The 24,840-nt window shown below is 42.7% G+C and overlaps 1 protein-coding gene across 5 annotated transcripts in view; it reads left to right on the top strand.

Moving 5' to 3' along the window:
- CD86 (CD86 molecule) overlaps positions 1 to 24,840 on the top strand; it is a 63,304-nt gene that overhangs the window by 16,732 nt on the left and 21,732 nt on the right. For 4 of the 5 annotated variants that reach the window (XM_037051505.1, XM_037051504.1, XM_037051503.1 and 1 more), the window contains exon 1: positions 13,357 to 13,540. The exons of the other annotated variant lie outside the window; for it this stretch is intronic. In XM_037051505.1, the coding sequence (XP_036907400.1) occupies positions 13,524 to 13,540 (17 nt within the window). In that variant the 5' untranslated portion in view covers positions 13,357 to 13,523. Of the gene's footprint in view, positions 1 to 13,356; positions 13,541 to 24,840 lie in introns of those variants that run through there. 5 annotated transcript variants of the gene reach the window in all.

Below are 24,840 nucleotides of genomic sequence, written 5' to 3'. Positions count from 1 at the left end.
TCATTTTAACCTTGGCTAATGTAATTATGATGTGCCTTGGTGTGTTCCTTCTTGGGTCCAACTTCTTTGGAACTCTCTGAGCTTCCTGGATTTCCTGGAAGTCTATTGCCTTTGCCAGACTGGGGACGTTCTCTTTTATTATTTGTTCAAATAAGTTTTTCACTTGTTGCTCTTTCTCTTCCCCTTCAGGTACCCCTATAATTTGGATGTTGGAACGTTTAAAGATGTCCTGGAGGTTCCTAAGCTTCTCCTCATTTTTTTGAATTCTTGTTTCTTCATACTTTTCTATTTGGTCATTTTTTTCCTTCCTTCTGGTCCACTCCCTTGATTTGAGTCCCAGTTTCCTTTCCATCACTATTGGTTTCCTGTACATTTCCCTTCATTTCAATTAGTTTAGCCTTCATTTGTTCCTCTAATTTGTGACTAAAATCAACCAATTCTGTGAGCATCCTGATCACCAGTGTTTTGAACTGTGCATCTAAAAGGTTGGCTATTTCTTGATCGCTTAGAGTTATAGGCTCTGGGGCTTTGAGCTGTCCTTGAGCCATAATGTTTTGGTCTGATTGCACCTGTTGTGTATGAGGGATGGAGCCTTAGGTGTTCACCAGGGCGGGGTGACCCAGTCCCTGGGTTGTGACGCTGTACATGGGGGTGGGGTCAGAGAGGGGAAAAAGTGGCACTTTGCTCTGCTGTCAGATTTCTGTCCCCTCTGTGGCTTCCCACAAGCAAATTGGGCCCCTCTGGTGCTGGTTCCTGGGTGCATGGGCCCATGTACCCTCCAGGACCCTGTGGGTCTCTCCAATGAACTCTCTGTGAGCCTGGGAGCCTCTCCCGGCACCTCAACCCTGAAAGTCTTTCCAATTGGTACTTTCAGGCTCTAATTCCCGTTGCTGGGGCCCTAACCTGAGCAGTCTGTCTCATTGTTCACTCCTTCGCTTGGTTTATCTGCACCCGAATGTGTGACTGTGGTCAGCCAGCCACACTGCGCCCTCACTGAGTCCACCTGTTGCCACCCCATCCCTGGGATCTGCCAGCTGCCGCTACCTACACTCCTGGGTTGGTCTGATCAAATGATCTTTCCTGCTTGACCCGCTCTGCCGCTGACTCTGCCCCTCTTGCCAGTCTAGCTGAATGGTTTGTTGTTGTTGGACTTCTGTACAGTTCAATTTTCTGTGTTTTGGCTGCGTTTTTGTTACTAAAACTTTGCTGTCTTTAAACTTAGTTGTGTGAGGAGGAACAGTGTTCCCTCCTATGCCTCCATCTTGGCCAGAAGTCTGTCTTTTTTTTTTTTTTTTTTTTTTTTACTTGACAGTCTAAGGGAAACTAGATCAGTGTGCCTGACTAAATGGGTTTGCATGGTTCAAAATTCTTGCAGTCCGCCAGTGCCCTGTGGCACACTGGTAGAATAGTAGTCCCTTACAGTAACAACTGGTGAATCTGGCAGAGGTTGCTCAGCTTCTAATAGGGTATAAGCTCTCCTCTTTCTGCATGGCCTACTTTGTTCATTTAAGTTCCAGCCAGGAATCTTCAGGCACTTGTGTCTTTTTTAAAGCCTTGGTCTAGAAAGTGAAGCATCAAAGTGTGGGAAGGAATAACCAAATGGCACAAGGCAGATGAGAACTGGGAGCATGGAAGGTGAGGGTGCTTGAAATTATGGGCCCAGAAATACACTTTCTGAGGAACACAAGATCCTAAGGCGGAGGCCATTTATCTTATTCCCTTCTGGCTGGGTTGGACATGGGCCCAAGATCGTCACCTGGATTTTGGAAGAAAGTGGATCCAGTGGAGAGGGGAACCTGATTGAGGGCCCAATTGAGAAGGTGGAAGTTTGAGGGACATGGAGATTTTAGGCCATAGGGAATGAAAAGTTAATGTGACCGTTCAGTCACTCAGTCAAGATTCTGTTTCCAGGAGAATTCTCTGGCTTGCTAAGTGTTCATGATTGCCAGGAAAACTAGTTAGAAAAATAGAAAAAGAAAAAAATCCAAACCCAGTCTCTTTAATGCCTCTAGTTTTGTTTTCATACATACGAGCAGAGTGATTTCTTTACACACTATTTAGGTACTGACCTGAGGGTCCCAATCAGTTCTGGGGACCTTAGGAAAAACATTTCCTTAGATTAAAGACATTTTGGACAGATTACTTACTTACTTCTCTAAGCTTCAGTTTCTTCATCTGCTAAAAGGTTTAATAGTCTCAAATTTTCAGAGGATAAGAATTAAGTGAGTGGCTGAAGGAATATGCAGTGAATGGCTCAGCATAGGAAGGAATAAAAGACTGATTGCTGTGATGAGCAGGGGTGGGGCAAGGAACCTTACTGAAGTGTCTTCCCCGAATCTTTACGATGACCGTGTGAACAAGGTGTTATTTTCTCCGTTAAACAATAAAATGAGGAAATTGAGGTTTAGAGAACCTTAGTAATTTACTCAAGGTCACACAATTAGTAAGGGGCAGAGGGGAGAGGCTTACTCAAAAAGTGCCAAACTATGCCCCCCAAAAGTACTAGTATCTGTCTGACATTCTAATGATAGTCATATAACATTATTGGCTAGAAATCCAAACATTCAGTTCTACATCCTGCTAAAATCTTAAAGTCACCCATTGTGTGTCCCTGGGCAAGTGGCCTAACCTCTCTGAAACTCAGCTTCCTCATTTGTAAAACTTTGTATGTTTATTGTAGAGATTAAACAAAGTAAATACAGTTAAAGTTCTTTGTAAGCAATCAGCTAACAGATGTTAACTCCAGTCACGTTTACTGGAACTGTTACTGTGCCAGGGATGCAGAGGGGAATAAAATGTGTCCATATGAGCGGTGAAATTTTAACACTGAGGAAACTGTTATAACGGGAGAATAAATAATGTGATTTGGGAGGGAGGAAGACACAGATATGGTGGTGCAGGTACAGATATGGAGGGAAGGATGCCTTGGAAAGATTCAGCTGTGAACTATGGAGTAATCTGGATCTCAAAGCAAGAGTAGAGTTTTGCAAACAGACAAGGCAGGAAAGGCATTCCAGGCAGAAGGAACAGGCTTGTGCAAAAGCAAAGAAGGCAAAAAGTCTGAAAAGGTCTGGGAGGATCAGGGAATAGTGAACAGTTCAAGTGTGGCTAGAGGGTTAGCTACCTGGGCTGACTAACAGAAGCAGAAGAGAAAAATTGGATTCACACTTTGAAGGGCCTTATGTGCCTTGCTGAGTAGTGTGACCACTAGCCCATGAGGAACAGATAGCAAGTCTTTCAAGCAAGTGTATTTTATAATCAGATTGCTTTTGATGGAAGATAATAATAGAGGAAAGAATAGTGAGAGGGAACCAGCCAGGAGGCTATTACAATAGTCCACACAAGAGGTGACATACTCCCAAACTAGCCAGCAATATGAATTGCAAGTGGATGGTGAGAAAGAGAAAGTGAAGGCTGAGAGCAATACAATAGTGAAATCCAAGGTATGAAAATTGTTCAGTCCCGTCTTGCTTACCACAGTCATCCCTAAGGACCAAAACAAAAACAAAGTAAACCTCTTTTCAAAATGATCTCTTTTGTTTGTATGCAAATAGGGCATGCACAGTGAAAGTGCAACTCAAGTGAGAAGGTGAGGGCAGTATTTTGTCTCCAACCCACAAAACGCAAAAATGGAATTGGTTTACCAAGGTGTCCTGGTTAAATATTCTAACTCCTCGCATTAAAATTGTAGCCAACCAGTACAAGGCTTATGTGTGATTATTTTCCATCTCAAACCAGATTTGAGGAAAGCTATTTAAGGCCCTTGTCAAAAGAGGCCATCCCTTACTTACTTACTTACTCACTCACCCTGCTGAAAAGTAGGAGAAGCAACAACTTGTTTTACTGGAAAATTTCAAGTAGCAACCCCTCGGGGTGGTGGGGGACCGTTGCAATCTCCCAGATAAGAAGTGTGCAAAGAGAGCTGTAAAAATTGCACCTCTGCACCACCAACTTGAAAGGTGCAAGTCCACGTTGATAAGTACATATCTGAAGGGTTCTCAGAAGCCTTATGTACGTTGCTTTTGGTTACTAAGATGGCACAGGGAAGTGAGCCTTTGGGGGCTCAATGCCCTGCCCTTGACCATGTTGTGAAATGGAAGCTTTAAAAAATCTTTTACTTTCTTAAATAAGCTTAGTCATATTGGCTGTGTTCTGTATGCTGTAATCTGTGTTATTTTAGTTAGAGGTACATATTTTATTTATACTCTTACATAAATATTTTTGCATAAAAAGGTGTTTTCACAGACTGTCATGCTTCCCTAAATTTGAAATAGGCTGCCATTTGTTAAAATGTGTTAGTTTTGTTATGTATTATATTCCCTCCTCTACACACATAAGAAGAAAAAACATACGGACTTAACTCTTCAAGCAACTTTTACACTTAGAATATTACCTCATTTTATTTCTTCTGAGGTTGTAAAGGAAATGACAGATGTCAGATGCTTTGTGGGAGAAATGACAGCTTCTCAGAATGTGTAAGAGTGTCCCCTTAAACAAACAGGCAGCTTTAAACTCAGAGACCGCAGTCTTTTGGATTGGGGTTTAGCGTTCCCAAGTAACTCTGAAGATTGACAGGATAATGAGTTTGGAATCAGATATTTACTTCGTTGAATTCTGAACAGTGCCATCACCGATGTTGGTACTTTACTGGTATCAACTTTGAAACTTGCTGCTGTATGTGTTTCATTCATCTTGGAAATATTTTACTTGGTTTTGTTATTTGTTAACTAATAGGCCATCTTTTATGTATTGTATTATAAATCTTATTGATTCGCTACAATTTAGCATTATTAAATTAAAAGCTAAGGATCACTTAGTCTGCCCTACCCTTGAGTGAGTTCTCTCTCCTCTGCTACCCATGACTAATGGTCATGCAGACCTTGTGCCCGTTTAAAATATGAGGTGAAGGAGAACTGATATCTCTGGGAGAAGCCTATTCCTGAGACGGAGGGTCCAGGAAATCTTTCTTACCTATGACTTACATGACCTAGTAAATCTACCTCACGCTCTTAAGATGGTATTTAGTCATTATTAGGACATCATACTTAACTGAAGTTTTTTATGTTAAACATTGCTTGGTGGCAAGTACCTTGACATGATTAGATTTGTATATGTCTCTTAACACTCACCTGCAGGCCCTGGGAAGGCAAGGACCTTCTGCTTTCTCTCACTGGGCATCGCAGGACCAGCCCAGGGCCTGCACTCAATCAGGGCTGGTTAAGTATTTGTTGGATGAATGGAGGCAAACTATTAAAAAGGAAAAATTCCAAATGGTGCAATTACATCTGTGGATGTTGAAGTACTATTAGAAAATGGGAAATATTTCTGTGATAAAATGATGGGTAGGGACAAATGTAAAGCGTGAAAATGTGAGAATTTGTGTGTCACTGGAGTCTGTAATTACTACCAGTTCCCGTGGACGCCCTGGCACTGCCTCTGAAGCTCTGCCTTCCCTTTGTGAGGTGTTTGCACACAGGCAGGCAAGACTGCTGCTCTGGATGTGTTCTTACTGTTATAATCCTGGTCTCTAGTATCCATGGGGCGAGTTGTGAGTCTCTCGGTTCCATAAGCTGCAGCCCTTGTTTCCTGTTTCCTGACCTTGTTTCCTCAGCTGGCTTAGCCTTGTTTCCTGACCCAAGGTCCAGTTCCCAACTGGCTTTTTGGGGCTGGTTCCCCAGTGACAGGCCTTGTCCCCCACGGAGAAATGATGAGGTGTCTCACCCACCCGCTATAGATATTGCCCTTCACAGAAACTCCTGATTCTGGAGGTGCTGGGATAACCCCACCCCATTCTGCTGTGTCTTCTCCAGACCACCAACCCCTCCCAGACCCTGGATATGGAAAGACAGCTCCTCACTTGCTGGGGTTGGTCTCCCTAACCTGAGCTCTACGCAACCCCACCTTCCTCATCTTGCCCACTCCCCAAACTGCCGAAGTCGCAGCCCGTCAAAAGGTCACACCTATGCCTGGTACGACTGTACTTCTTTTTCTAAACTGCATACATCATGATGCCTACTCTTTTGACATTTTTTTCTTAACCTCTTTTCAATACATGCTAATGTAACTTTCAATCCAAATAAACGTATTTTACTGCAGGGATTAGTCATGTTTTATTAACCCATCATTTGATTTTGAGAGAAAGTGCAGACAAGAGTCTTTTGCATTCATTTCATAGAATCTTACAAATAACTGTCTTGCCTTTCTGAGTTATTCTTCAAGGACATCTAGACAAAAGTATGTCACTATGTCCTAGTTTCTGTGTTTAGAAGTTGATTGAATACAAGTTAAGAAACAATTTACTTTGTCTCTTTTTTTTTAGCATGCATGAATGATGGTTGTTAATTTGCATCATGAGAAAGTAAATAAAAGAAGGTACCCCAGGGCAGTCAGAGAGATCGAACGAACCAACCTAGGACTAGACAGTAGAGCCTGTAAGATTGAGGGTCTCTCCCAACCTCGGCAACTCAGTTGTAGGATAGAAATATCGAGGCGGCAAAATTGGGCTCAGGCAGAGAAAAAACACACAACCTCTAATGCTTAACTGTATAAAGTTCACTTTTAATTGTAAGTCAAGACTGTATCACCACCTCAAAAGAAACTTATTACATTTCTAAGAATGTTCCTCTAGAAACATGGAACTGAGAACTTTTTTTTCGATTGATCTGGCCCTTAGAAAACAATGGGGCTTTTTCTTTTATTTACCTAAGGAATTGACATAAAAATCTATGGTCCCTGCACCAGAAATCTGCAGAAAATGTCAAAATAGACGGCAGAAACACAAAACTGGAGATTTTCACAGCAGCACCAGTGTGTGTGGCATTTGATTGCATGTCTGCAACATGGAGAAGTGAACCTTTGGACTGTGAAATCAATGCTAATTTTCTTACCCACTAGTCTAGAAGCCCTCTAAAATGCCACATCGTTAATTTAGTTACTTTACCAGGAATCAGTGCATGTGGTTACTGTGTGTATTTTTTTAATGAATAGACCTTATTTTTAGAACAGCTTTAGATTTACAGAAAAATCAAGCAAATAGTACAGAGAATTCCCATATAACCCCCTTCCCTGCACAGTTTCCCCTACTTTAACCATCCCTCCTTAATGTGGTATACTTGTTACCATTAATGAATCAGTATTGATATATTATTAATAACTAAAGTCCATACTTTATAGTAAGTTCCTCTCTTTGTGTTCTACAGTTCTATGGATTTTGACGAATTTATAATAACAAACATCCATCGCTACAGTGTCATAAAGAATAGTTTAACTGCCCTAAAAATCCCTGTAACTCCCCTTATTTATCCCTCCTCACATTCTCTGGCAAACTGATCTGTTTACTAGCTCCATGGTTTTGTCTTTCCCAGAATGTCATTTAGTTGGAATCACACAGTAAGTAGCCTTTTCACACTGGCTTCTTTCACTAGACAAAATACATTGAAAGTTTCTCCATGTCTTTTTGTGGCTTGAGAGTGCATTTCATTTTAGCATTGAATTATATTCCATTGTGTGGATGTACCATAGCTTGTTTACCCACTCGCCTATTGAATGGCATCTTAGTTGCTTCCAGTTTTTGGAGGTTATAAATAAAATCGCTGTAAATATTTATGTACAGTTTTCTGTATGGACATAAGTGTCAACTCATTTGGGTAAATACCTAGGAGCGTGATTACTGGATCATGTGGTAGGTTTATGTTAATTAGCTTTTATAGGAAACTGCCAAAATGTGTTCCAAACTGCCTGTATCATTTTTTCACTCCCACCAGAGATGAATGAGAGTTCCTGTTGATCCACATCTTTGTCAACATTTAGTATTGTCAATTTTGGGGGTGGGGATTTAGCCATTTCAATAGGTAGGTGTGTAGTAGTATCTCGTTGTTTTACTTAGCAATCCCTTAACGACATGTGATACTGAGCATCTTTTCATTTACTGATTGCCATCTGTATATCTTCTTTGGCAAGGTGTATGATCTGATCTTTTGCCCATTTAAATTATATTTTTTCAATTAAAGTTTATATTCAATATTATTTTATATTAGTTTCAGATGTACAGCACAGCAGTTAGACAATCATGTGCCTTACAAAGTCGTCCCCCTGATAATTCAAGTACCCACCTGGCACCATACATAGTTATTACAATGTCATTGACTATATTCTCTATGCTGTAGTTTACATCCCTGTGACTATTTTTTGGCTACCAATTTGTACTTCTTTTTTTCTTTTTATTGGATTTACTATGCTGACACTGGTTAACAAAATTATATACACATTGCACAATTCTACAACATATCACCTGTGCACTGTGTTGTGTATTCACCACCCCAAGGCAAGTCTCCGTCCATCACCATGTATCCCCCCCTTCCCTTCCTCCATCTCCCTCCACCCCACCTTCCCTGGCAATCACCACACTATTGTCTCTGTCTGTGAGTTTTTCCTCTTCAATTTGTATTTCATAATGTTTTCACCTTTTTTACCCACCCCGCTAACCCTCCTCCCCTCTGGCAACCAACCGTCAGACTGCACTGCATCTGTGAGTCTGTTTCTATTTTGGTCGTTTATTCTTTTGCCCATTTTAAAATTTAGTTGTTTTCTTATCTTAAGAAAGGTAAGGGAAAGGTAGTGTGTTCAGGTCATCTACTTTCTATTTCTTCATGTCTTGGAATGTAATGAGAACCTTAAAGGAAACTTAAGTTTTAAGCGTTCTTTGTGCATTTTGGATACCAGTCCTTTTTCAGATATACATTTTACAAATATTTTCTCCCAGTCTGTGTGGCATTCTCTTAGCAGTTAGAATATATATGCTTTAAGGAGAAAGGGTTCTAAAAATACAATGTTACGATAGCAGTAAAAGGAAAATTTTGTAGCAGATGTTTTATGTTCTCTCCCAGGTTGTGTCAGGGAACCCTGTCTGTGGACCCAGCTCAGTTTCGTCGAAAGGGGAGAGTCAGAGCCCGGAGACTACTCAGTGTTACTAGAGGTCATGCAGTAGGGCTGGGAATGAGAACAGAAGCTGCATCACTTCTAAATTAAGAACGATTTGGGAACTATGTTTACAGTGCAATCCAACCCCGCTGTGGGGGTTATACTATGCCTAGGGTGTGAATTCCTGTACGTGAATCCGAGTACGTAAGAGATTGTCACTTTTTCATTTCCTTTGATTCAACCTAATACCACCTCTGAGCCACCATTCTACCAGTTGGACAGGAGACTCTTGATTATACAAGGTTCCCTTCCTCTCCGGCAACCCAGGAAGGATTCCCCGCCGCGTAGAAAGTGGTGAAAGGGCCTCAAGTCCCTAGTCTGTCTCAGCAGCCATTGGCAACTTCACTATCTCACCCGCAGTGGTTTATGAAGTCTGGCAGCTCTCTGCCCCATGCCACAGTGGGCTTGACATTATCTGCTGAGGCTGGGACCCCTGAGCCAAAGGCACAAGCCATCTGTCGTCCCTGAGGTTTTTATCCCTTGGGAGCACCAAGAGTGGGTGCTTGGTTCCACTGTTCACAGTATCCACACACCTGTCCCCTTCCCTCCCTTCCTCTTGCATCACAAGAGCACAGCCTATTTGCTCTCACCTTCTAGGGTACCTGTACTGTGTCTTCCATGGGCTTTCACAAGAGTCCAGAAGTGCCTTTGACTGTGGGTTTCTTCTACTTTTTCCCCTGCAAAAATCACTGTGTCAAGATAACTCAGAGAAGAAATGCTAATTAACATTTAAATGGATAATGCTGTTACAATTATTTGTGGGGACTATTTTATCCTATATTGGCACCACCACCACCTGGAATACTTTTAGACTGCCTTTTCCACCCGCTGGCCACAGGAAACCACTTATAAATAACAACAAATGTATGGCTGAAATTGAAACATTCAGCTAAGTGTCCTTTAGATGTTTCCAAATGCCTACAAGTTTCCAACTTTGCCTCCCAGGATTAAGCCTAACTATGTGGTCCCAGGGCAATATCTCATGGGCAGTGTTGAGCAAGAACATCAGGAAGCTATCAGTTTCTTCCCCTCAGCTACTGTCTGTAGCCACTCCCTTCCTGCTGCTTTCCCTTGTAGTCCTCGGCCCTGAGAACATCCAGGAGTGGAGCAGTGGAGGAAGCGGCCCTACACAGAAAGCAGCTTTCTGAGGTTACCAGCGACTTCCTTCTCCCAAACACAAGGAACTGATCTTCATTCTACTCCACCTCCTCAGCATTTGATACCGTTGACCACCATTGAACCACCACTGCTTTTAAAACTTCTCTGTCCTTGGCTCTTATGACCGCTGGATAAGGCCTCCGTATCAGATTTTTGAGTGGCACGAGGCTAGAGGGATAACTAATACAATGGACGATGTGTATGGGATTCTGAGTAATTTTAATTGGCCCCAAACACTGACACACAAACAAGATGAGGCCAAGGTGATGATCTGACTTAACATGTGAAAAAACCACAGTGAGCCCTGGCAGGGGTGGCTCAGTCGGTTGGGCATTGTCCCGCAAAGTGAAAGCTCTCTGGTTCTGTTCCCTGTCAGGGCACGGGCCGGCATTGCGGTGTCCATCCCCCGTTGGAGTGCACACAAGAGGCACCCAATCAGTGCTTCTCTCTTATGCTGATGTTTCTCTCCCTCTCTTTTTCCTGTCCTTCCCTCTCTGTAACAAATAATTAAAATCTTAAAAAAAAATTTTAAAAAAATCATGGTCAGCCAACCTCCCAGTGCAACTGCTTATGGGTTAATTTGATCTCTGACTCATTAACGAAAGTGACATTAGTGTCCATCTCACCCTGTGAGCCCTCTCTTCAAAGAGGTATGTTGACAAATTGTCAGGGGACCGGGTGGCAGTTGGGGAGCCACCAAGTGATCAGGTCTAGGACCACATCATATGAGGGACAGTTGAAGACACTGACTGTATTTAGTTGAGAGAAGAGACTGTTCAGAAAATTGATAAAATCTGCTTTTAAGTATTTCAAGGGTTTTATATAAACCTGGAAATTATTATACATTCCTGTCATTGCAGAAAACAGGACAGGGACAAGTTGGTGATATTTACGGGGCTGGGGAGTGAAGGGTGGGAGGTGTGGGATTATTGTAAAGAAGACCCGTATAACTGTCTTGTCAACTACTGAGTTCTTCTGACAGAAGAGAGAAAGCAAGGTCTGGATATCCATCTGTTGAGGGTAACATCACGGGGGCTCTTGCTTGAGTGAGATACCAAAATGACTTCTGAGATCCCTTAAATAACCTTGCACTTCTTAGGGTAAGAATCCCATGACACCCCCATATCGTCCTTTATTTCTGCTGCCTGTCTCATGACATTGAGGGAGGCTGCTCTAAGAAGAAACTAAAATAAGTAGATGAGGCAGGGATATGGAAAAGAGAAAACAATAAAAACTTTTTTCAAAAAAAGGAGAACCTACTATATGCCAGAATCTGTGCTAGGCACTGTATATGTTACCCTGTTTAATTCTCACCATAAAACCTATGAGATATTTAGTATTACTTCTGTGAGGAAGCTGAGGCTCAGAGAAGTTAAGTAACTTTCCCAAGAACACACAGACATTAACTAGTGGAAATTAGAATTTGAGCGCATGTCTCTGTAATTGTAAAGCCCAGTGTGACATGTTCTTTTTACCCACCCCTTATTTATTGCAAATGATACTGCTTTGAAAAAAGTTTTACTATTCACATAAAGATTCTGTGTAAAATTACTCAAAGTTAAGAGAAAAACCTTGTATAACAAACAATATAGATTTTACATGGATACAAAAGAGTAGCTAGAAAGAATGAAGTTTGGGAAATACTATTCCAAATATTTTGACAGCAGAATGTTCCAATTTAGCCTATCTTATATTTTGACTGCTGAGTACAAGGAAAGGAAAGACACTTAAAGACAAAGCTGAATGTGAATTAATTCTCCTGTGCTTTGATGGGTAGGTAATTTCATGTGTTACAATAAGGAAACCAAATGGACCTTGCAAATAAAAAAAGTTATGATTGTAAAATCCAGAGGAAAACCCCAGGTGGGGCCTACTTGAATAAAGGATGAAGTTTCCAAGGTATGCACAGAATGGCTGAGGGGAAGTGATGACCTTGTGAGTCAGGGCCCAGGACCCACACCGGAGCCCTATGGGTTTGAGAGGCCCTGGGGGGAAGGTGAAGGGGTTTACAGACCTGTTTTGGGAAAAATGATCATCACCTTTCTGGTGATAGAGGGAAGACCTTTGTGGAAAGTTCAAAGTTAAAGTTGGAAAGTCCAAAAAGAAGATAGGAAAATGGTCATGAAGACCACAGAGCTGCACAGATGCCAGGTGATTTATGTGCAAGACAGCATTTGTTGTTCACAACAACGCAGCAAGGAAGTGATCACACTTCATAGATGAGGAGACTGAGACCGGGAGCTGCTCGGTAGTGTGCCCAGGGTCCAGGAGTCGAGCCAGGATGTGCTGAACCTTGGTGCAGCAGTTCTAGACGTGCACCGCCTCCCCCGCCCGAGCCACACATCTTCGCTTGAGTGGGCTTGCTCAACCCATGCAGCAATAGCAGCTTTCACTTTGTCACTTAATTTCTCTAACCGTGCAGGGCACAGCGAGCCTCCAAGAGAGCGGGGGAGTCATGCTTGAAGAGGGTTGCCTCTCTCCTGAGCTCAAATGCTGCAGACATGGAGGCACATAACTGTCCCCCACAGCGAGCAGAGGGCTTTGCAGAGCCTGATCCGGTCAGAAAAAGAAGTGGTAGGTGTGTGGGCAGGATCGTATATGTAAAGCCTGTCCCTGCTGAAGCCCTAGGCTTGGAAAAATCCGCTGGGCATTCACACACACTTTACACTTCTGCTTTGACTTGTTCCCACTCTCAAGGGGACCGCTCACTTCCAGGAATTGTGGACCAAGGTAACAGAAACATCTAGATTAGAACATCTAGATTAGAACATCTAGGAACAGATTGGGATAATATGGAAATAGGAGCTGGGTATATTCATTGGCTTCTAGCAGGATCTATGGAGAGGTAGGTACTCAATGAACAATTGGAGGGGAAGGCAGCAGGTGAAACTTCTGGTCTCTCTGCTCTCTCTTGCAGTCCTCCTGCACCAGACACAGTGCCGGGCATATGGCTGCCCAGTAAAACCTTTGTTAAACTGAGCTTAATCTTTACCCTGCAGGCTGCACCCCTGGATTTGTCCATCTGTTAGGGAATGTGTCTTTTTCATGTTTGTGGCTGGGGCTGTCTTTGGGGGGTTTCCTCAGGGCTTTACACTCACTCTCTGAGAGTGCATTCATAGTCATTATGATCAGTGGAAAAGCCCACCTGCCAATCTTATCTGGAAGAAGAGCCCGGCCCTTTCTGTGGTGTTGTTTCTCTCTAGTCAGTTCCCCTTTCTACATTTGCGTCCTGGCCTCAGCCCTAACATGTTTTATCTCTACAAGGAGTGTTAGGAAAAAATGGGTAGCTCACAAAATCTCCTCTTCACTTATTCTTGATACCTCGTTTCTGTGTTCCTCTGGAATGCCACTTGGCTTACACGTCTGGTTTCTGGGAGCTGCCGTGGATGGGCACTTGTGACAGGTATGTTCTTATGAAGCTGGTGTGCCTGGGGAGTGTGGTGTGGAATGAAGCTGCGTCTGTGGCAGATGTTCAGAGGTGGGGCTGATGGCCACCAAAGGAGGGGGTGAGAAGGGGTGTGGAATACATGCTTAATACCTGTTGTGATCTTGGGGCTTGATTCTCAGACTGGCTGCGTTCGAGGTGGGGCATTACAAAACTGTGTCTTTCAGCCAGATTCCTTCCTCTGCTTTGGTGAGCTTAGCGGCAGGACAGGCAGGAAATAGAAGGGGCCACTTAACCGACAGCCTCTCTTGGCCTTAGTGTGCGGGGCGGGGGGGTGGGGGGCTCCCGGTAGCCCTGCACTAGGAGAAGCTGTGCAAGGATGCTGGCCCCGCCTGAGCCGCCTGTGCCAGTGGGAAGTCTGGGGTGGGGGCACAGGACGAAACCCACAGTCTCTGCAGTGGCCTCTGCTTTCTTCTTTGGTCTTCTCCTTCTCTGGTCCAGAAACCTTCCCCCATTTCTTCTTCCCATCTAGGTGCTTTGTCCTGATATTGGCCCCTCTTGGCACCAGAGACCCCAATAGCTCATTTGGAAAGAAATAGTCTGGGCAAAAAAAGAGCCCAGGCAGCGGTTTACTGTGTTCTGTATACCATGAACATATTTGCATTTGCAGGTCAGCTTAAAATAATGCCTCCAGTAATTATTTCAGGTTCTGGAGAGACAGGTGAAAATAATTTGGGGCCAAGGGAACTTCCCACTACTCTCCAATTTTTTATTTTATTTATTTATTTATCTTTAGAGGGGAAGGAGAGAGGGAGAGAAACATCAATGTATGGTTGCCTTTTGTGCATCCCCTGCTGGGAGTTGGCCTGCAGGGAACCGGCCTGCAACCCAGGCATGTGCCCTGACTGGGAATCGAACCACGATCCTCTGGTTCGCAGGCCCCTGCTCAATCCACTGAGCTACACCAGCCAGGGCCTACTCTCCAATTTTTACACCTAAGGAAGTGGCCTGTTTCTCTGACGTGCAACCTCAGTCTTGGGACTAAGGCTCTGAATTAAAATGAGTCTATTCAATTATGGGCACAGGTTCACGGTTCTATATCACGTCTTCTGTCTGCTTTTCCAGATAGCATTAATGCTATTTACAAGAGCTATCCTGTACAGAATGAAAGCCTTTCTAAATGTCTGTTCATTTGTATGCTTTAAATATGTGTATTGAGTGCTTACTATGTCCCAGGTACTGGGACTTCACAGGGAGCAAAAAAGACATGGTCCTAATACTTTGAAGCTTCTAGCCTGGAGGGAAAATAGTCACACTAAAACTGACTGTATAGCAACAAGGCTATGGAGGGAAGGAAATAGTTCTTTGTAATTGTGCTCACTGTTTAATAACTATGTCATTGAGTTTGATATTTTGGCTACTTCGATATCCCTGAATGTCGGTGTCCCCTCCTGGTGGAGGTGAGGATTGGATTTTTATGGAGATGAGGCGGTGGGTGGGGGCAGGTTGGGGAGGAGAGAACTTGAAAGGTGAAAAGGTGAGCCGAGCCAGATTCTTTAAGAGAAAAATCAAGGTTCCAATACCGTATTTCAAACACCAGCTAGAGGTGGGAGTGAGTTAGGGGTCTCTGGGCCAGGAGACTAAAGCTGTGAAGAGAGAGAGCTAGAGTAAAACACGTCTGAAACAGGCAAGGAGGGTGCTGGGAAGGTTAATGGGTGGTTCTCCAGAGTCCAGGCAAGTTTTGTCAAGTTGTCTTTCATGGTGGGGCTGGTAAGAATATTTGGGAGGCAGGCAGGAAGGATCGGGCAATAGGCTGGGCATGCAGTCTTTATTGGGTGCTCATCCTCATCTCTAACCAAATATAGAGACTTGTTTCTAACTGGGCATCAGTGTGTGTGTACTCTGGCTGAGGTTTGGAAAGTAGATGCCGTTTTGAATGTGTGTTGAGGAAGAAAAGTGTGTCTCCTGCACTTTTCATCCCCCATCAAGATGGGAAAGGTCCTGTTCCCTTTTGTGGGTATAGCTCCTTTCTGAGTTCCATTTCCTACTTAGATAGATTAACTTGAACTTAACTTTTAATGGCTAAAAACAAAAACAAAAAAAACCACACATTTCTTCCAGCTTGTGCTTGCATTTTAACAGGGATTTTCAAAAATGCCTTAACCCAAGGAATGAGTAATTTGGAAATTACAGAGTAGGGATGGTACTTGAAATGGGGAGACGGGGACACCTCTAAAACTGTGCCTCTGAAATGCTGACTTTCTCTTTGACCGCGATTCTGGCTCTGAGAGAAAGAGAAGGAAGGGGCTCCCTTAGGCAGCCGGGATTGGGATGGCTGCCTTTCAGAGACTGTGCGCAGACTCAGGTACCTATAAAACTTTGCATGATGCTTACCCATAGGCACTTTTTGGCAAAATGGAAGAAGTGGTTTCCTAAGCCATTGACAATTTGAAAAAGGCATGATCCTTGACACAGAAAGGTCTGATTCTAGATGTAACCAGGGGAGCTGGGGGTCTGTCGTGTATACAGACTTGCCACTGGAAGACAGAGAAAGCTAAATGCTATCTTATTTAGCTTCTGAGTGAGAGAGGAGAATGACCTCTTCATTTTAATGCTTTAATCACCTACAATATTGGGGAGTGAATAAAAGAATCTTCTGCTCCTTAAGTATTTGCATAAACATTTCTTCCTTGTACCTATGTTCCCCTCAGACCCACGTGGAGGCACTCTGCTCTCAAATGGGTGAGGGAAAAGACAGAAAAATTCTCCAAAAGTGGGGGCCCAAGGGGGTTTGCTCCAAGAAAAGGTTGGAAACCAAGTCAGACATACTGTACAGCCTGAGCTAGAAGGACATGTGGCTGGCGGGGGAGCTCAAGGAAAGCGGCGCTCAGGATGGGCCACATGTGTCCATAGCCAGTGATCTCATGTGTCCAACGGACACCGGGAAGTCTTCATGTTTTCATCAAGGCATCACTGACACTCCTATCTTTTTTGTCCTGCTGGTTCATCCTCTTCATCTCAGGCCCACAAGCCTTTAATACTGGCTTTCTTATTAGTCACTCTGATATCAGCCCTCACCTCTTTCCTCAGGTTACTGATAGGCTTATTTTCTGTAAACTTTCGTTGTGATTTTTCTGCGCCCTAATGATTAATCCCAACTCCTAATTCTCTTATCAAATCAAATATAAACTCCTTATCTGACTTTCTAGGCCCCCTTAAGCGATCCTACCCTACTTATAGGAGCTAATTTCTCATTGTTTGCCCAAAGTGCACTCTTCTAGTCTGGTCAATGTTTCTTATCATCCTGCAAGAAGGCCATGACCATTCCCCCACTTCCATGTGTCCCTATAGACTATCATATTTTCCTGTGGCTTAGAAATTTGCCAATGCTTCTTATACCAATACAAAACATTAAATGCAGGGTTATGCCTCTGTTCTTGTACATGTGTTTGAACACATGTGTATCAAGAATGTGGTTGAAATATTTACCCATTTGGACTCAATCCCACATTTAAAAATAGTTCATCAGAAGACAGTAGTTCTTGAAGACATCAGCTGGATGTCTAGGATGCAGGGTTGTACCTCTTCAGGAATCTGTTTGGGAGGATGGCATGAGAAGAATTGTTGGAAGCTTGCGAAGCCTTTTAAGGACAGAGGCAGAAGTCCACTACATTGCGTTCTAGGCAATCAACAATTGCTAATGTGAAAGGAAAACAGCAGTTCTCTGAAAAAAGATGTTAAGCAATGTCGTGGCAACTTGCAGGAGTGAAAGTATCAAAATGAGTAGGCTTAGTTGGAGCCCATACTGAAAAAAAGCCTCATCTGCTCTAACAGAAGTCAACTCTCCTGCAAATACCCCATGCCTAGCTCACCATGTTTCATTCTCAGCCTACAGTTCTGAGACCAAGTCCAACCTACTTTTACACCTTCACCCCACCTTTTGGGCTATAGGATTGCTCTCTTCCGAAGCCCTGGACCACTTGTAGTCAGCTCAGCAGATCCTCTAAACAGGGGGACCCTCCATACTATACTATACCGTGCTAAACATTAGAGAAATGGACTCAGGGTGGAGACAGGGAAAGGTAGTGTGTTCAGGTCATCTACTTTCTATTTCTTCATGTCTTGGTATGTAATGAGAACCTTAAAGGAAACTTAAAAGTTCTAGAGTTCAACTACCCACCCAAATCAAGAATCCCTCCTAAAAGGCTTGAGCAATTCTGATGATGAAAGAACTCCTTACCTCACGAGAACATCCAGTCTTTGGGTGTAGCACTCTATTCACAGTTCTTCGTTATCTGAAACCGAACTCAGGTTCCCTGTGGCCAGTTATTGGGAGTACTTGCCTTCCAGTAACATGCGTTGTCCCACAGGAGGGCCTTTCCATACCCGCAGAGATCTGCAGATCGCTCACGTACTTCTTCAAGTTTATCGCCCCACTCCTTCTAACTGTGCCTCACTTGACACACTTTCATTGTTTTCTAGTGAATTGTGCTGCTCCTTCTCTTGATAAGCTCTGGCGGTTTTTTAATTATCATTCAAGTGTAACTAACCTCACTAACGTGATACCACGAGTAATGTGCTCTGATAAGCACAGAGCACAGTGACCAAACTCTGCACTAGGACTAGAATCAACTTTTGCTTAGCCATGCCACACTCACATCTCTGTGATTTTTCCACTTACTGTGGATAAGCTACTTCTCTCTCTCTTTTTTAAATACATGACTTCTCTGTTGACCATTTATTCCACTTCACAGTTGTTATTTTAAAACTTAAGTAAGACCTTTATGCTTATCCCCATGAGATTCACCACGTCAGTATCAGACTCTTTTGGGGAGATTTATGAATATTATTAATTCAGCTGATGAACTGACCAGTAACTGGCTCATTTTTGTGTCACCTGCACCTTTGAAAGCAGAAGCATGATTTCTGTGCTTTCATTCATAATTTTACTAAATACGTGAAAGCAAAAAAGTAAAACCCCACTCTGATACCAGCCTATTAAACACGAATGATTCCTGGCATTTGGTTGTTGAATAAATGAGTGAATTAATAAATGAGTGAATAATCAATGAACCAATCAATACCTTGTCATGATCCTCTGTATTTAATCTATCACCATGTCCTGTTGATTATAATCCCAACTATTGCTTGAACCTATCCACTTCTTTCTACTTCTGTCCCTTCCACCCCAAAAGAAGACCAAACAGCCGCCTTCTTTTCCTTAAATGACTGCCACCTAATTCAGCTGCTGGCATCTATTCTGGCCTCCCTGCTGCCCATTTGCTTCATAGTAGCCAGAGTCATCTTTTCAAAATGCCAAGCTGATTATGTCACTCCCCTGCTTTAATGTCTCCAGTGTTTTACATTGCTCTCAGAAAAAAAGACCAAATCCTTAACTGACCCATAAGGTGAGCATGGTCTGGCCCCAGCTGACCTCTCCAGCCTTGTCTCCCACCTTTCTGTTCCCTTGAGCACATCAACCTTCTGCCTTGGTGCCTTTGCATATGCTGTCTCCTTGGCCTAAGAATATTTCCAAGCCATTGCTCAACCTTTCACCTACTGACCACCTATTCAGCCTGTTTTGTTTACCTATTGGCGCATTACAAACTGCTCCAATTTTAGCAGCTTAACACAATAAACATCTTTCTCTCTTTCAATGTTGTAGGTCATAAATTTGGTCAGGCTTCTAAGTGATTTTTCTGTTTCTGATAGCACCAGTTAGGGCCATTTGGTGCTATTAACCGAATGAATGGACTTCTCTGGAGCTTAACTGTCTAGTTTGGTAGTCACTGGCCATGTGTGGCTACTGCTCAGCTGAAATGTAGCTTGTCTTAATCAAGATGTGCTGTAACATTTTGAAGATTAGTACAGAATAGGAATGTAAAATTTCTATTATAATTTTTATATTGATTTTATTTGGGGATTATAATATTTTACATATATTGAGTGAATAAAATATATTATTAAAATTAATTTCACTTGTTGTTTTTAAATTTTTTTTAACATGGCTACTAGAAGTTTTCAAATTATGTGGCTTGCCTTGTATTTCTATTGGACAGGGATGATTAAAGCAAGAGAATTTTTTCTGTAAAAGGCCAGATAGAAAGTCTTTTCAGCTTTGTGGCCACATAGTCTCAGTCACAGCTACTCAGCCCTACCATTGACGTGCAAAAGCAGCCAGAGACAACAATGAAATAAATAAATGGGTGTGCCTGCATTCTAACAAAACTTTGTTTATAAATATAGCTGGTGGCTAGATTTGGTCTGTAGGCTACAGTTTGATGACGTCTGATGTAGAGAATTCAAGCCCCACGCCTGGCGGCTGGGCAGAGATAACTGGAAAGCTGGACCTATTGGGACTGTTGACCCAAACACCAACACATAGCCTCTCCAGCACAATGCTCTCCAGGTAGTGAAACATCTCACACAGTGGCTCAGAGCTCCAGGAAGTGCAGTCCAAGAAAGACAGAAGCTGCAAAGGTTCTTTTCACCTAGCCTCAGACGTCCCAAACCTCTCTTCCACACATTCTATTGGTCCAGTAAGTCTCTGAAGCCAGCACAGACTCACGCAGAGCTTAGATTCCACCCATCGTGGGAGGAGTTGCAAAAATGTCCACTTTTCTTTATTGTTGTTGTTCAAGTACAGTTGTCTCCATTTCCCGCCCCCACTACCCCCACCCATGTGTCCACTTTTAATCTAGCATATTGTTCTTCCAATCTCAGTTTAGATTACTCATATTATAGTAATCTAAATATCATTAAATATACCAATCTCAAAATATCATGAACCTCTCCTTTGTAGCACTTGTCATTGTAATTTTATACTTACTTGTATGACTATTTGACCATTATCTTGCTCCTCTACTTAGCTGTAAGCAACCTCATGAAGGGAGCTGTTTCTGAGTTTGCTCGTCATTACATTCCCAGCACTAGCTCAGTGCCTGGCTCAATAGATGTTTATTAAACTAGTCAACAATATTAGGGCATTGCTTTTCACCCTAGTAAGTGCACTAATATCAACCCCACATTTCCCTATACTGCTCTTAAGCATATCATGAGACACTCTGTCAGGGCCTCATGAAAATTCAGTGACATCCAATTCCCAGAACTCTTCCTAATTTGCAGTTAAGAAACTATTTTTAAAAGAAGTAAGCCTGCCATATTCCTCCCAGCACCTCAGAGGTAGTGCTAGCTGCTCTAAAGGCATAGACAGCTTCAGAGTCTGGTGCTCTGAGAAGTAACCCATGCAGCATGTCCCCCCAGAGGTAAGCCAGGGCCCTGGGAAGTTTGTGCTCCTCCTGGGTGTCACTCTCCTCTCACCTTGCTGACAGTGCCAGTTCGCAAGCCTGCCTTGTCCAGTGACAGTATCAGCTGACAAAGACAAAGGGTCAGGCCCTGGGCACTGCTGGGCTGAGGCCAACTTAGTCTTCCCCCCACAAAGGCTGTGGTGTCCTCCTTTGCTTGGAACCAGGACTCATATTTGCTGGGAGGAGATAAGTATTGTCACCTCCCACACTGGTCCTGGAGCTTGAATTATAGGTATTCGTGGACCCTGTCTGTTTCTCCAGAACTGGGTAAGGGACAAAGGCCTGAACATTTTTATATTCCCCCCAAAACCTCCAAAACAAGCCTGACGCTGAGTAAATTCAGTAAAGGTTTGCGTGAGAGCTGGTCTCAGTGAACACCCTTCTTCAGACAGCAGCAAGCTTACCAGCATTTTTTTCCTAGTACCCTGATCACCACTAATATTCTAGACAACATTGTGAAATAGGGAACAGTTTTGTCTGTTGCTCCCCAACTTCTGCCTTGGAATCCCTCTCTCACTTCCCATGTCATCATTTCTGTATTTCCCTGTTCCACCCGACTGCTGGCCACCACAGTGCACACCCCTTCATACTGCCTTTTGCCTGAATTACATCTTTCATGGGCTTCAGACCTAAGACATAAAGGATCCCTTCTGTATTTCCATCTTTTTCTGCCCAAGTACTCACATTTGCCCAGAGCTCTTCTAGGTGAGGTTTAACTGGAACACAGTAATATGTGCCTGGAGCAAAACCCATTGCAGGAAACTGATTACCTGTCCAGGGCTGGAGGGAAGAAGAGGATTCTCTGCCTGGCACATCGTGGGTGCTGAGGCAATATTTGTGGAATGAATGGGAGCTTGGGACAGAAAGTCCCCTGGTACAGAGGGACACTTCTGTTCCCCTCCCAACACCACCCCACCAAGCATGTTTCCCTGAGTATCACACTGATTCCAGGAACCACCATCATCCCTGGCCGTGGGGGTGTGTTTTCCGCTCCTGTGTTACTCTGAGAGTCAGGATCCTTTCCACTTGCTCCCACAGCAGCTGACACTGGCTGGAACTTTTAAAGGGACTATACTGGTATTTTAAAAAGAACACAGGCTGCATGGGTTTAAAAATCCTAACTTGGTCATTTACTAGCCTGGTGGCCTTGTGGCTAGGGCAAGTTCCTTAACCTGTCTTGGCTTCACTTCTTCATCTGTAACATGGGGACAAATAATCCCACCTTACTGGGAGAACTAACAGTATAGTCATTCATCTGATGCTCACTCACGTTCCGTGATGGGCCAGGTACGTAAAGTGAGGGAAAGTGTTGTAGTGTGAGTGCTCCTCTTTAGTTTCTGAAGTGAACCTCCAACCACTCATTTCAGATTTGTGACCACTTCATGCACCTGCAGACCTTATTCTGCTCCCAGCTGACAGAAATCTCTCAGACACTCTCCTCCATAAATTCTTGGGCTCTTTCCTCTCCCATTACCCTTTTTGCTCTCTTCCTCCAAAGGCGATAGTTTCTACTTTTCAGGCCCTCTGAAGAAATCAGTGACTTGAGGTTGTGGTTGAGACCTTATTCCCAAGGAAACAATGACATTTCTGTTCTTTTTCAGAGCCAGCAACATTGGAGAAACTGGCTTACTAACCCAACTCCACTCCCCTCTCACCTCTCTCTCTCTCTCTCTCACACACACACACACACACAATGGCTAGAGTTGAAATTCTTTACATGGGCATTTATACTTTATAGTTTATAAAAGAGCATGATGTCTGCCTTAAGTATTTTAGCATCATATTTTGTTAGGGTCTCTGACAAACTAGTGTCCAAAGAGCACTCTCCAAATTAATGTTAATGAAGTTTACTAGGACTGTCCCAGCTGGGCCAGGATTTTGAGGAGGGATGTGATCGTTTTCCCCAAACCCTTGAAGAGCTTTAGCAAAGTGTGTTAGGCTTATTCTGGGTAGTTCCAGAGAACAACACAAGTATCAGTGAGAGGAAGTTAACAGGAGGCAGCTTCTTACTTAGGAGAGGAGAGTTTCCAAATAGAGAAGTCAAAAATGGTGCCAACTTCCTGTCAGACCCAGCATTCCTTCCCACCGTGTGACTTACAGGGATAGACCCTTTACCCAAGATTTCCCAGGGCCAGTAATTTCTGGTAATTATTGGACTTCAAGGTGATTTATTAAATTTATAGCAAAATATAACTTGATTTTGTGCCCCTTTTCAACACATCGTGTGGGGGTGGGGTGGAATCTTTGACTAGGTCAAGCATATTGATTATTGGTTTGAAAACAATGGGAGATTCTTATGTTAAGTAGGGGTTTAGATTAAAAGGGCTCTCAGGTCCTCAGACTCTATGATAAATGTGATGCTGAGAGTGATTTAACATGAGGAAGTGCACAAGAATCAAAGAGAAAACTGTTTCCAGGCTCTACCATCAAGCGGTGTCTGCTTTGGCCCAGTAGATAAAGCCAAGCTCTGAAACCTATTGAAATCACCAGAAGTGGGTAAAGAGAGTAATCAGGAGCAGCGTGAGGTTCATATGTTGAACACCTACTGTGTGCTTTAACAACTGAATATATTTACAATTCATTGTCACAATGCACTAATTATTTTTCTGATTAGCCACTAAATAGCACTAATTTTTAAACATAAAACAGCTCCTACAAATCAATAAGAAAAGGGCCAAAGACCCAAATTAGAAGTAGGTCAAAGAAATGTACAGTCATGGAATACGAAACATAAACTTCTATACATTTAAAAAGATGCTGATACTTACAATAAAATACATTCATTTACAAATCATAGTGAGAACTACCTCACACCAATTGGGATATCACACACACACACACACACACACATACACAAACACAAGGTAGATGTTGGCAAGGATATGATGAAATTGGACCTCTTGTGTGCTGCTAATGGGAATAGTGCAGCTACTATGGTAAACAGGATGGCAGGTCTTCAAAAAACATTACAATAGAACTACCATGTGATCCAGTAATTCCACTTCTGAGTATATGCCCAAAAGAAATGAAGTATTTGCACACCCATGTTCATAACAGCATTATTCATTATTAACAATAGCCAGAAGGTAGCAGCAACTGAAATATCCAACAACTGATGAATAGATAGATGGATTCCGATGATGACAGTTGCACAACAATGTAAATGCATTTATACCACTGTACACTTAAAAAATTAGTAAGATGATAAATTTCATGTTATGTGTATTATACCACAATGACAAATATTTTTTAAAACTACAATGAGATGTCATTTTAACTTTCTCTTTTTGGTAAAGATCACAAATTAGAAAACATACTATATTGGCAAAAGTGATGTGAAAATAAGCACCATCATGTTTTGTCACTTGGGGCATAAACATATCATCCTAGGGGAGAATAATTTTTCAATATCTGTGAAGATTAAAGTTGTAGTTACTCTCTGACTTTAGGAAGGTAACTTACTTCCACATACGTGATTTGACATATGACCAAGGCTTTTCATTGCAACAAAAGATTGGAAACAACCTAAATGTCCATTGATAGGGCCTAGCGAAATAAATTATTACCATCCAATAGACTATAACCAAATAATAAGCAACTGTTAGAATTAGGATACTCAGTATGTGGTGATACAGAACAATCTCCAAGGTACTATGGTAAGTGTGCAAAAGTGTGTATACTGTACCACCAGGTGTTTAAAAGTAAAATGAAAAAAAAAATATGGGTCCATGTTTTTATTTTGTTTTCCCTCAAATAACTGCAAGTAGACGCAAGAAAGTGTAAACAGGTGACTGTGGTCACTCCAGTTATGTCTCTGGGGGAAAACTAGGCAGCTAGGGGACAGGGTTGGGAGAGACACTTGCTTACTTTTTCAGGGAGTTTGGCTATAAGAAAAAGAGAAACTAAAAGCAGGAGCAGAGGAAACTGCTGCGAGGAAGGGAGAGAGGGTGGTAAGCAATTTAGTCCCATAAGCAGGTATGATGTATTAAAATGTTTTTAATTAAAAAAAGA

Source organism: Sturnira hondurensis, unplaced genomic scaffold, assembly GCF_014824575.4.
Source record: "Sturnira hondurensis isolate 20B ecotype Veracruz unplaced genomic scaffold, ASM1482457v3 Scaffold0007222, whole genome shotgun sequence".
Lineage (NCBI taxonomy): Eukaryota > Metazoa > Chordata > Mammalia > Chiroptera > Phyllostomidae > Sturnira > Sturnira hondurensis.
This window is presented reverse-complemented; position numbering and strand designations above follow the sequence as displayed.